Source organism: Juglans microcarpa x Juglans regia, chromosome 1D, assembly GCF_004785595.1.
Source record: "Juglans microcarpa x Juglans regia isolate MS1-56 chromosome 1D, Jm3101_v1.0, whole genome shotgun sequence".
Classification (NCBI taxonomy): Eukaryota; Viridiplantae; Streptophyta; class Magnoliopsida; order Fagales; family Juglandaceae; genus Juglans; species Juglans microcarpa x Juglans regia.
Window position 1 is genome coordinate 43,130,401 of NC_054594.1, and position 13,656 is coordinate 43,144,056.

The window sequence follows — 13,656 nt, forward strand, 5'->3', positions numbered from 1 at the left end:
TGATCAAAATAATTTGGGTTGGTTATATGTATAAAAAATAGATGAGATTAGGAAGAAGTTGAATAAAATATTATTTTTTAATATTATTTTTATTTTAAAATTTAAAAAAGTTAAATTATTCATTATATTTTATATAAAAATTTAAGAAATTTGTAAGGTTTGAGAATGACCATGGAGCTAATTAGTGTGTGTGTGTGTGATGACCGATAAGAGTTAGAAACTAGCTAGCTAGCTAGGAAGCTGGATATTTAGAAAGATCGATCTCTACTAATTTTTACGAATGTTACATACTTGCATATATTAATGGATTAATCTAGTTAATCAGGATAATATTAGAATTTGAGAGGAATCGATCGAGATCAACGGCCTTTAAAATTTTTTAATATAACACCAAAAACCTTAAAATTAAGATCAACCCCTTAAAGATTATTTTGGCCAAAATATTTTTTTCAATGATTTTATAAACTCGCTACAAAATATTGTAGCAGCTTAAATTATATATAAGCTTCCAATAAGTGCAAGCTGTTATTTGAAGTACTTGTCTTTTAATTATAAAGATATGAATCGAACAAACAACTTTCAATAAGGAATTAGAATATATAACAAATTAATTAAGCCGTACGTACATGTTGTTTTGTTTAACACGACACGTCCTCCGACATGCCAAACATGGCCACTGCCACGTACGTCAGTAATAACACATTCATGCAGCCTTAATTTATTTATTATTTTTATAATCCCATGCAAAAGCATTTACGTCCTAATTGAAGAATTATCATGCAAGCTAGCCATTAATGAAAAATCCTAATTGAACACTTCAAAAATACATATATTATAGTTTAATATGTACATAGACTTTCAAATCCCAACCGTTCCTTATGTTCGATCTTTTCAACCATGTGTACCACGCCAACCCCACCTGTTTTAGGAGAAATAATTCAGATAGATGGAAGTATTCAATGATCACTATATTTTAAAAAAACAAAGAAAGAAAATGAAGCGTCTTATACGTTATATATTGAAATCAACGAAGAGAACTGCAGGAATTATGTGTGTATATATATATATATATATATATATATATATATTTTTCCGACCAGTTCGCTAGTGACATACCCAGTGATATTGCACTGACAAAAATAGTGCCCGCAAGAACGAAGATGATCAACGACGCTCTCCCTAATATGGCGATCACCTTCGTTACCACATGTTGTCCTACAAAAGCTGCAATGATCGCCACGGCACAAAAGTAGAGAGCTGCATTTCAATGGAAAACATTAATCTTTGATTAGCTAGCTACGGTACGCGGTCGATGATCGATGTCGTACGTAGTACTGCTGCTCAAGTACACATGCATGCAGGCAGCTTACCATAAGGAACTGGAAAGCGTTTTAGAAGATAGTATTCTACGACAGACATGGATGAGGAAAATGTCATGGCGAATGTGGCCGTGGCACTAGACACCTTCATGATCAAAATCCTAAACAAGTCAGTCCACGAAACCATCGATAAAATTAACTCCAACTTGTAATATTATCATGTAGCATGCATGCATGCATATAGCTTAACTAAATTGCACTTTGGAAAAGTAAAAACTTAAAATGCCCAACCACTATGTACTGCATACTCTAGTTTTAGGGAACAAAATAACGTACGGCGCCATGTACGTACCTAGCCATCTATTACAATATTAAATTAGTTTTTTTAAGCATGAGATTTTGTTACTATGAAATTACCATCCTATCATCACTGATCACATTCTTAAAAAGGTTGTAAGTTATATATATTACTCTTCACGGCCGGGTAGATTTATTAAACTTACATATATATATATATATATATATTATATTATATAACTGATCATATGTAAGTTTAACATACTTAAAAAGGTTATAAGACGTTATATATCAATATATAGATTTTGTAAGCTGATCATTGATCGTAGGGAATTGAATTTCAGAGAAAGTTATATATATTACTATTGACGGGTAGATTTAATTCCAGCTTTTTGCACACTATATAAAGATTCTTAATCACTTTATTCACTCAACTAAAGTTTTTAAAGTTTCTGATCGTGCAAACATAAAGAATAAGGGCAGAAAAGGCTGATACCGGCCTATCGAATTTTGGAGGTCAATTAATTATGTGCTAAATTAATGGTCTTTTAATTAAAAGTTTTATTTATTATATATATAATAGTCATGTAAGATACGTTATCTTATAAGGTTTAGACCATGTGTTATTTTATGTAATAGTTCATGAAGATATGTTAACTGGCCGGTGTGATAGTAATTTGTGTACAAGTACTATATCAGAATTTAAGTACCTGAGGAGGGATTCCCATCTCCAGAAAAAGTGGACCGAGAATGAATCCTCCACCAAGACCAAGCAAGCCACCAACAATGCCAGCCACAATCCCACCTGCACAATAAAGAACCAGCTGGTGCACCCTCCAATTTTTGTCTGCTCCTCCCTTGGATGCAATCACCCTCCGCCCTTTGTACAGGCTTACAGCCTCATATAAAGACACTCCAGCTGCCACCGGAATCTTCATGACAAGAAAGAAATTAAGAAATAATGATCAGTCCGATAGCCATGCACCTAACCATGCAAAGGAGGGGAATGATGAATAAGAAGTTTGTTTCTCTTATCCAAGTCATAGGTCGATGCAGGTACGTACCTGTAAAAGGTTTAATACCCAATATAACGCTGAACAAGTTTTTGTGTAATTCTGTCTCCAACAAATAAGTATAATATATGCATTAGTCAGCTGTTAGCTAGCTAGAGGTTAAAGCAGAAGAAAATTCCAACATATATATATATATATATATATATATATAAATATATATAGGCTCTTCTATGATGAAAAAAAAAGTAAGTAGATAGCACAAAGCAGCTGAAAACCTTGGCAATCTGCAATGCAAGGATTATGACCCAAACGGCGACAAGAATTCCTAGTTCTTTCCAGTAAATATTCTCAAGAATAGAGACCTAGGAGGAAAGTTACAGAAGTCAATCCCTGAGATCATAAATCATGTAAGTAGTTGCTGTGGATTCTTACCTCTGGTCTTTTAGAGTCCTTTGTTTCTTCTGTACGAGTGCCACCACTTGGCCCTTCGGGTAATGGTTTGACTTCGACCTCTTGATCATTACTAACACCTGATCAAAGGAGAATATTATAGCCGGACAATTTGGCCTTTAAGATATTCGAGATAGACTTCAAGCACCAGATCAGAGGCCGGAAACAAAAAAAATTATATAATGTTAAGACCAGCTCACCATTTGATTGCAAGCGTAGTGCAGCCTCCTGAAAACCAAAAACAATTAATAAATGAAACTGGGTGATGGACGTACTAAATAAACATATAGAAAAACAAGAGCATATATAACATTGACTATGAACACAAAGTTTTTGGCTACCTTTTTAGTTATGGTTTCCTTTTTCCATGTTTCAACACCTTTGAGGAATGCCTTGGTTGACATAACTGCAGGTCGCCGGATCCAAATAATTAAGTTGTCCAAGGAGGGAGAGAGAGAGAGAGAGAGAGAGAGGGGATTGCAATTTAAACAACTGTTACCCATGAAGACAAGAATTAACAAGATTGTGATCATCCAGTCAGCAAAAATCACATTGAAAGAAACTCCAATACTGATCCCAAGCACCAACATTGGTTGAAATAGAAGTGCTAGGTCATAGTCAATGATGGGCAGCTCAAGAGTAGGATGCCTTTGCCTTAAATTGTAGAAAACAGTCGCTGCTGCTCCACCCATGATCATAACTGACCAAACAAACCAAAGCACGGAAAATTGTTGACGGGTTCTTAAATATTATAATATCAGCGATCGAGTAGTGAGAAAACAACATTATGTACATCAATTCCTCGATGATTAAAGAACATATAATATAATTTACACCAAATGAAAGCCGCTCTCAGATTATAATCACACCCTGCTTTAAGAATCTGATTGATGTTAACAGAAAATGAAGCGGGGATATGCAAAAACAGAGGTAGAAGCCGCTGGATCACGTCAGAAAGATTATGTAGACAAATATTACTGGTAGAGGGCTCTGTGGATTTCCATGGTATTAATATTCAGACAGTAGAGAATTCGTAGAGGCATGGCAATAAAACAATTCCTAGCAAGTCTTTGAATGAACTCGGGTGGCAGCTTTCGCCTTTCTGGGTTGATCACTTCTTCTAATGCTCTTAACGTATACGTTAGAACTCAGCAAAGATGTTAAAGCTTTTTATTTCTGAATAACTTTCCAGGGGCCACAGTAATCAAAAGATCAGCATAAAAACCAGCTAGCGATCATAATATGATACTTACATTTTGATAGAGCCGTCGATGATTTCTGATCAAACCCAATAATCAGCGTAAGCATCGGAACAAAAATTCCACCCCCTCCAACTCCTCCCACGCTCCCAAATGCCGCCCCAAAGAATCCAATTATTGCACCCACTACGATCTTCCAGCCTAATTTCATATCCTGTCCGGATTTTTCAAGCTATTACAAGTAAAATCTTCGAACACTTTCCGAAAACACTTTCCATGTTTAGAGTCGACAGAAAAGAGTATTTTACTACGGAAAAGTACTATCTAGACCATATATATAATAATCACTTCAAAAAAAAAGGTAGGTTTCCCTTGCAAGCAAGCAGAATAGAGTACATATCCAACAATAATTAAAAAGAAAAAAGAAAAAAAGAGCAGAGTAGGGTAAAACAATCAAGTAAGAAACACTTGAAGAACTGAAGTTATGAATTAGATAGACTTACTGGCCAAACATGATAGTGGCCCACTCGACCAGGCTGCCCTTGAGACTTTGATAATCTCATTACGTAATGAGTTTCATCTCCTTCGGTCACTTTCTGATCCAAATTTTCTTTTGCCAAAGCATAAACCGAAGCCATAACCAGAAAAGCAATAATCACAACCATTCCAGTCAGTCTGGATCCCCACCTTTCTGCTCCAGTTCCAGCCATTATATCTGTATTTCAATACCTAACTACTCCCACTCTCTTAAAACACTAAAGATTCGCAGATTTTACCTCAAAACAAGAACTCAAAAGGAAACAAGGAAGTACGGGCTTATAAAGAGCTAGCCTGTCCGACTCTTCAGTAGTTGAAACAGATCGAGCGACTATATATCACAACGTACGCAATATTCCACTGAAAGCTTCCAATTTATCACTCTCTTGGTAGGAATTTATAAGTATTTAATTACTTATATATTGGGAACGCAACGTACGCTATGCATTACAGTCGGTACTGCGAGCTCACTCATTCAGTCGCATCTCTCTCTTCATCATGTACGTTTTCATGTCGCTCAAGCTGTTTGCTTACGCGCCGATGAAAAATCTGATCAGAAGGTAGTGGTTAGGGAAAAGCTCGAAAGGAAACATACATTCATGTCATGTTGCTGTTATTCGAGAAGCTGGCTCATGTGAATGTACTTTTGTGTTTACATATGTTTTGGAGCTTACACGGTAACCCCTATAGTAAGTCAAGCGGTAATAACACGTATAGAATGTAATGATAATTTACAAATTATTCATCCATGGTAATGAATCAATGATGTTAACTTTCATGGCTTTTCTTTTTGGAGCTGAAGAATATATGTACATGATTCAACGTGTTTGAGTCTAATCTTAACGTGGAGACCCCACCTCGGTTGACGAAGTCTCATATCAACCATAAAAAAAAGTGAAACATGCCGTATCTTCCCTTTCAAGTATTAAGATGACTACTGTCTATACCTGATATTTTTTTTCTCGGTGGAAAGAACCTTCCCCAAGTACCCCAAACTCCTTTAACTTTCTAGTCACTACTATTTTAACTTCTATTAATTAAAGAAGGTGAAAGATCACAGACGTGATTGACTGAGCTAAGATTCTGTGTCTCCAGGCAACCTTGCTTTATCTTTACATCATTAAAGTTTATATTAAAAAATAAGATTATAAAAAGTTTATTTGTTTTAGAATTTAAAAGCCCTAATTATATTATGATATTTGTTAATAATCTATATAAAAACCTTTTGTCGCCAGCAATTTACGGATCGATCTTGAAGCTCCTTTGAATATAAAAATATTTTCAATTCAGTCATCTCGTTTTATTTTATCTCATTATTATAATTTTTTTAAATTTTTATATAAAATATAATAAATAATTTAATTTTTTAAAATCTTATAATAATAATAATAATAAATAATATTTTAAGAATAATTTATTAAATTCATCTAAAATCATTTCATATTATCTCATCTCACTATCCAAACCAGCCCGAAGAATATTAAGGAAGTGAGTTTTTTCTTTCTCCTCCTCTCTCTCTATTATTCATTGGTTGTTTTCTTTCAATACATCTATTGGACTTAAAAATCTCTTTTTATTTCTAATTTATTCTCAATCCTCATATATATATTTAACCTACTTTAGGTAAATGGTCAATTTTTTTTATGACCGGACTATCGTGATTTACATTATTACGATTTTTTTTAAGTTTTTTACCATGAAATTAAACATATATCATAGCAAGAAATAATATGGTAATCCACGTAATCAACACAAGTGAAAAAGACAGACAACTTGCATGATTGCTACTGCAAAAAAAAAAGCCAAAGAGTTGGTAGATATTAATACATCTTTTCTACTATTAGCATGACATGGTTTGATCAACGATAAAATTCTCATTTTAATTTCTTTATATAAATGTTAATGTCATTTCAACGTCTATGTAAACGGTGTATCTCTGGATCAACTTTATAACAATAATAATAATAAAACAGAAGGTAAAGCACGTGTAACCTCAAGCCATCACTTCAATTTCAATTTCATCTTAGCTTGTATAGATGGGTAGCCTCCTTCGCCCGCAAACGAAAAGGATACATTCATGGCAAGAAAGAGCAAGTCAAACTCGGCTTTTCATGATAGAAAATTATAGCCTCGTTTAAATAATAAAAATGTTTTATTTTATTTCTCATGTTATTATTATAATTTTTTTAAAAATTTTAAATAAAATATAATAAATAATTTAATTTTTTTAAATTTTAAAATAATATTATTATTATAATAATATTTTATCTGAATTTTAACTTTTATCTCATCTTAATTAACTATCCAAACTGCAACAATGAGGTATCACTCTTGCAGCACCGACAAGTACATGACCTTGGAGTCGATCGACCATGCTTTCGTCTTATAAATGAGATTTTTATAGTCATGCATGCAGGAAGTCATACATGGGAGACTCTATTTTCTTTTTGTGAACTAGTAAATGATTCTTATAATACATATGTATAGCGTATGATCTTTTTCTTCATGATATATTGTTCAATCATTATATCATATCTTTTCAATTCTATTATCATATTTTTTTCCTTTTTAAATTATATATAGGATTTCTCTTCAGTTTAGTTTTAAATTGAATTATTAAGCCATGGGCTTAAATAAACCCAATCGTGTTTATTATTATTATTATTATATATATATATATATTTTTTTTAGCCGACCAAAGAGTTGGAGGCTGTGCCCATACGTAGCAGCATTTAATTGGGTGCCCATTTTACGGGATCCACAAACTAATCAAGTTCACATTCTCAAAGTCTGTGTGAACTATGAAGGGCGAACAAATTCAATGTCTTGTACGAAGAAGCTGTCTAATTCCAAAACGAAACCTGTCGTCTTGTTCCATATTTGGAACCATATGGCATCTACCCTCCCCCAGACCAAACCCCAAACTACCGTTGGTAAGAATTAGGACCATTTTTTTTTTGTATATGGTTTTGTGACTTCAACACTCTGATAGAAACCATGCATATCGGAAAAAGATGTTTTTGGTTTTCACTCCTAAAATATCACACGGTCATCCATCATCTCTTAATTGTTGTCCTGTCGCACTCTCTGTCGGCGACCAAAATGAAGGGATCTACTCCAAATTGCATTGTGGATCACATAAATGTTACGTCCTGATCGGTTGAAGTTTTTGCACAACTCTCCTAAAGTTGGCCAACTAGTCCAGAAGTTTGGACTAAAGAGGAACGGTTCCAAAGATGATGGATCGTGTTTACATTATTACATCCAAAAAAAGTCAGCAAATGGATGCTTGTGTTTTGATTATTAAGCACTCTCTCAACACCAAAAGAGTCAGCTAGCAGCCATACTTTCTTTGCAAGAGATGTGGGTAGATGAAGATGCAGACATAATTGTAGTTAGTTAAGACCTCGTTTGGACATTGAGATAGATAAGATTAGATGATTTTATATGAGTTAAATAAAATATTATTAAAATATTATTTTTTAATATTGTTATTGTTTTGAAATTTAAAAATGTTGAATTGTTTATTATAGTTTGTATAAAAATTTTAAAAAAATTATAATGATGAAACAAAAAAAGAGTAATTTTGAGAGAGATAGATCATTCGTACAAGAAGCCCTTCACCCATAATGAAGAAATCGATTCATCTACTCAAGATTTAAATGTAAATATGTGACCAAGAAGACTCATTTCATGTCTTGAGTTAGGGGCCACAAAGGCCCAAAATCTAGGGGACGTATAATTTACTGGGAGAAGCCGCCTGCAATAAAATCTCCGTGCGATCTTGAATCAGGATGGATCCTGAAAAGGAGAATGATAGGTTATTAGGTTTATTACCTTCTGTCATATTTGAAATTTTTATTTTTTTTATTATTATTTTTTAAGTATTTTTTTAATATCTTTAATAATTAAAAAAATATATAATTTTATTAATAGTCATTTTCTTAATTATTAAATAAATAATAATAAATAAATAAATAAATAAAAATAAAGAGAATAGTAAAAAGATAATAGAAAATAATAACACTGTCATTGTCAATATCTTGATCTTAAAAAAAGAAAAGAAAAACAGCGAGATTTGTAAAGCAAATAGAAGTACAACGAATAGAGCATATCTTACTCCCCACGGACCATCTCATCATCACATATAACCATGGGCATTGTGCTCACCTTCTTGAGAAGGTGATGGCTCAACGTTCCGACACGACTTGATCCGACCCGTGCCCTTGGTGGAATTGGGACACGACCTGGGCACAGTCCCCTTTGAAGGATGAGGGCTCGATCTCTTTGTTAGAAGAGGAGGTAAAGATTTAACACCTGGTTTGGAGAATGAAATTAGATAAAAAATTTATAAATAATAGTGAAATAATTTGTAAATAGTAATAAAATAATTTGATTTTAGATATTCTATCGAGTTATGAAAAAATGAGATAAAAAAATTAAAATAAATTATAAAATTAAAATATCATTATAATATAATTTTTTTAATATAATTTTTATTTTAAAATTAAAAAGAGTTTAATTACTTTTTATATTTTATTTAAAAAATTTAAAATTTTGAAATTAAAATTATATTTATATTTGAATGTTGTTTAAGAAGTAGATAGATGATAAAGGTTCTCAAACGAGACCTACGGACCTCCAAGACGTCATTGCTGTGGCAGCCTTCCTTGAGGATGAAGCAATTTGAACTCATTTATTTAAAAACAAAAAAAGAACTATTTGCGAACATTGATAATAAGCTTGAATTCGACTCACGTTCATATAAAAATTAAATGCATGTTTTGACCCTATACTATTTCTTCAAACTTGACTCAGATCCCGACACGACCTAGAATCCAAGACGGGCTGTCTTGGGACGTCTCAGTAACCTAAGCTGGCAAAATTCACCACCTGAGAAATTCAGGTCCTTTCCTACGCCCGTTAATTTCGTTTCCCTTTTTTCTAGCAACCTGCCTCTATTAAAGCTTAATGTGAAGATTATCTATCATGAATGATCACAGCTTGTACATTATATTTCCAGATAAAACACAAATGAAAGTTGAAATACAGACATTAGATATAAACATAAACAATGCATAGAAGATCAATGATTCAATATGCCTTTTCTCACTCATGATACAAAGTAAAAATCTAGCAATCTTCTTCCTTAGAACACTCATTGTTAAAATGACCACTTATATAAATCTCCAAATATTCGTGACGGCTGTATCTTGATATCCAGAACAAACAGGGCTGATCTCAAGAATCTTCTAACACTCGCAACCTGTAGATCTTTGCTGCCGTCCGCCCGCAACATCAATTGTGTCAGGCAGGTATCTTTCATTAGCCCCAAACAAAAGGATCAAGGTAATCGATTAGTACAATGATAACAAAGTTAGGTATCTAACATGACTAGATGTTTAACATAAAGTTTGAAAAACTAAAATACAAGAATGCAGATCTGTACGGAACATCACATCTATGATCATCTTAATTCACTCGACATCCACTGCTATCAAATGCTATGCAATTCTCTTGTGGCACCCATGCTGGCAATAAAATTGTTTTCATTTCTAATTTATTTAATGTATACTGGCTGTTGAACTGTATAGGTGTTAGGATCAAACCCCACTCTTTCAAGTCAAACATGTCCTATGATCCACCTATTGTTCTATTCAGGACGGTGAAAGTGGTTCGAAGGGCTTGGAAAACACTTCCAATTTGCCAAATCATTAGCTCTATAAAGTTTCGGCTTCATAAATTCATGAAAATTTAGACATCAGGATTTAAAAGCATAAACTAGAGCAGTTTTAGAAGAAACGGAAGCATGAGGCAGATTACTGTTTCGATTTACTCAGCTATACATATGTCAACAACGTCTGTTTCTGTCCTGAAGAGAAGAAAAACTGATAACAACAAACTGACAAGCATATTTCAACTTCATTTCTATTGGCACAAACCCAGTCACCCAAATAGATGCTGCCTACTATGGCAGCACAAGAAGGCCAAAGCTTTAGAACCATTTTCTTTCCTCATTTATCTTTTAGTTTCTTGTTTTTTAATTTTACTTTAGACGTCCATGCACCATTTAGATTTCTATCAAAATGGTCAAGGGCAAACTTAGTTTCCGAGCACCTCTTAATTAATACGGGATTCAGGACAATTTGAGTTAGTGTCTAAAATCAGCATATGCAATACAACTAATAGAATTCAGTATTTCAAGAGGAGTAAAACACTCACATTTCTTCTTCAGGCTCATTCTTGAGTGCATTTTTGGCTATACACTCAAAAGCAGCTTCAACATTGAATCCTTCTTTTGCCGAGGTCTCAAAGTAAGGTATGTTTCCCTTTGAAGCACACCATGCCTTGGCTTTCTTCTCAGAAACCTGCAACCAAGGAAACAACCATATGCATACCCTATAAGCAAGAACAACTGCAAACAAATTTCCCAAGCATCAAGAGAGAACCCTATTCTTATAAACTTATAGATTGCTAAATACTGAGAATGTTAGAATCACCAATGACAAGAAAAAAAACTCACCACCCGACTATTCCCACCGTCAACATCTATCTTGTTCCCCAGCACAACAAAAGGGAAGTTTTCAGGATCAGAGGGACTTGCCTGAACATCAAATACACAAACCATAACTTTCAGTCGCTCCTTTAAAGTTGTTTATTATAGGGCGGCCAATAGGTTAGCACTACCTGAATCAGAAACTCTTCCCGCCAGTTGTTAAGATTATCAAATGATTTCATTACGTTCACATCATACACAAGAACACAGCAATCTGCGCCGCGGTAGAAAGCCACACCAAGACTTTGAAACCTTTCTTGCCCAGCAGTGTCCCAGATCTGTATATGTGAGCAAGAGGGGTCAAGCTAAAAGAAATAAGCTAGAATTTTTTTTTTTTTTTTTTTTTTTTTTATTGGCAAAATAAGCTAGAAAGTTTCCACATCTTCTCCACCAAATGAGTAATAGCTCCTCGTAACATCTAGACAAGATAATCTATTGGTTGATAAACAATCCTCATGGATACAAGCTACAATTTGAGAGGAATTAACGCATTTGATATGCAAATGTTAAAAAAAGAAAAAACAGGAAATGAGTCAACATTATGCATATTATGCCATGTATTAGACGACTCATGATAAACTCAACTACTCAACGTCTTATCATAATTGCCAAAGTTTGGCTTCAAGTAAACTCAAAACAAGCTTTAAACAGCTGGCTTTGCATATCCTTTTCACTTATCCTTCCAATTTTACAGATTTGTATTCTTTAACCCTTGATAGACTCTGCTGCTAAGTCCGCATGACAACCTTTCAATTTCCAACTATGGTATAGGAAGTAGCATAAAGATATTACAAAATATGGCATGCAAATCTTTATGCAACTGTTGTAGCTCATACAAACAATAATTTCTATTTATCTCCTTCATTAATCTTGCTTTAAAATCATCTCTTCTAATTTTAACTTACTGAAAAGCATCCATATTGCAACTTCAAAGGCTAGTTTAAGCCATTTTTCGCAGTTTTTACCATTCAGAACTCCAATTTTTGTATACCCAATAAACCCCCCCCCCCCCCCCCCCCCCCCCCCCCCAAAAGAAAGCAAAAAAAAAAAGACTAGCCATCCCTACAACCTTGAGACTGGATAAACACAGCCTCAATCTCACTGTAACCACCTTCCTGTGAATTTAAAAGTAGAAGAAGTATTATCTTCTGCAAAGAACATCAAAGGTATTAGAGCCATCTTCATATTACTTCCCAATTAACTAAAGCAAAGAAAAATACTCTGAGACAAAGTTACGCAGAAAACAATAGGCCATACAAGGGGCCTAAGATGTTTATTAACAAGCAATTCAAGATAATGGAAACATGTACTGAAAAAGAACAATAAACTCAAGAAACAAAATGCGTGCTCATCATTCTCACCTGCAATGTGAATAGCCTATCTTCGAACTGAACTTCCTTGGTCAGGAAATCCGCTCCTATGGTCGCCTTGTACTGATTGCTAAATTTACGATTCACATATCTAACGGCAACAATGAGCAATAATCAAATACCAATACAGCCATCGAACTACCCAACAAAATTGAATAAAGGAATTCGAGTTAATATTTCAGTGAACACAAATTCAAGATTTAGGTTTTAGAGGGTACTGATTCATCAGCGACGTCTTCCCCACCCTGCCAGATGATAAGCGAATTCATGTTACTCCAAATTCAATAACATTACTCCAAAATCTTAAGCAACAATAAAATTCGAAAATTATTAAGTATCTCTGCTACAATTTCATTCTCCACAAACCATATTGTTCCATTTGCCACAAAACATACGCTCAGCTAGACCTCATACAGACTAATTCACACAAATTGAGCTGTGAATTTCCTTTAATGCAAAAACAAAACCAACATAATACAGAATATTCCATTTTCACAGCAAACGAACGGAATTACATTTTTAAAAAATCTGGAAATTAAGATTTTATTTTTTTTAAGGTTTACCCGCTGTCGCCGAGGATAATGACCTTTAAGAGCATACGCCGACGCGAAGCCATGGATCAGAGCTAAGTTTTGATTTAGAGGTTAAAAAAAACAATCTGAGGAAATTAAGAAACTTCTTGATATTTGATTCGAATTCAATTTGAGAGATTTCCGTTTTCGAGGGGTTGTTATCGTTGAATAGTGGAACGCCAGCGGGCAGCGAGGATGCGGTTTCAGAGATGCATGAGATCCCTAATATGCCCTTGGGTTTGGGGTAGAATTCACAGTTAAACCACGGTCCGCTCGTGTTAGGCAGCAACAAACGGGTCAACGGGTTTGGAAATAGGTTTATCTCATCTCCTTTATACATATT

At 34.1% G+C, this 13,656-nt stretch overlaps 2 protein-coding genes across 2 annotated transcripts; both read right to left on the minus strand.

Moving 5' to 3' along the window:
• Positions 1 to 693: 693 nt before the first annotated feature.
• On the minus strand, positions 694 to 5,512 carry LOC121259487 (sulfite exporter TauE/SafE family protein 3-like). Its single transcript, XM_041161097.1, has 13 exons — positions 5,265 to 5,512; positions 4,782 to 5,077; positions 4,333 to 4,492; positions 3,579 to 3,779; positions 3,421 to 3,485; positions 3,280 to 3,307; positions 3,062 to 3,159; positions 2,905 to 2,991; positions 2,681 to 2,731; positions 2,327 to 2,548; positions 1,371 to 1,464; positions 1,117 to 1,257; positions 694 to 919 (listed from the first exon to the last, which is right to left on the minus strand). The coding sequence occupies exons 2-13, from the start codon at positions 4,986 to 4,988 to the stop codon at positions 840 to 842; spliced, it is 1,434 nt and encodes a 477-aa protein (XP_041017031.1). The 5' UTR covers positions 4,989 to 5,077; positions 5,265 to 5,512; the 3' UTR covers positions 694 to 839.
• Positions 5,513 to 9,850: 4,338 nt separating this feature from the next.
• LOC121261177 (ras-related protein Rab7-like) lies at positions 9,851 to 13,627 on the minus strand. Its single transcript, XM_041163409.1, has 7 exons — positions 13,305 to 13,627; positions 12,960 to 12,986; positions 12,733 to 12,832; positions 11,503 to 11,649; positions 11,339 to 11,419; positions 11,038 to 11,183; positions 9,851 to 10,134 (listed from the first exon to the last, which is right to left on the minus strand). The coding sequence occupies exons 1-7, from the start codon at positions 13,355 to 13,357 to the stop codon at positions 10,068 to 10,070; spliced, it is 621 nt and encodes a 206-aa protein (XP_041019343.1). The 5' UTR covers positions 13,358 to 13,627; the 3' UTR covers positions 9,851 to 10,067.
• Between the last annotated feature and the right edge of the window lie 29 nt (positions 13,628 to 13,656).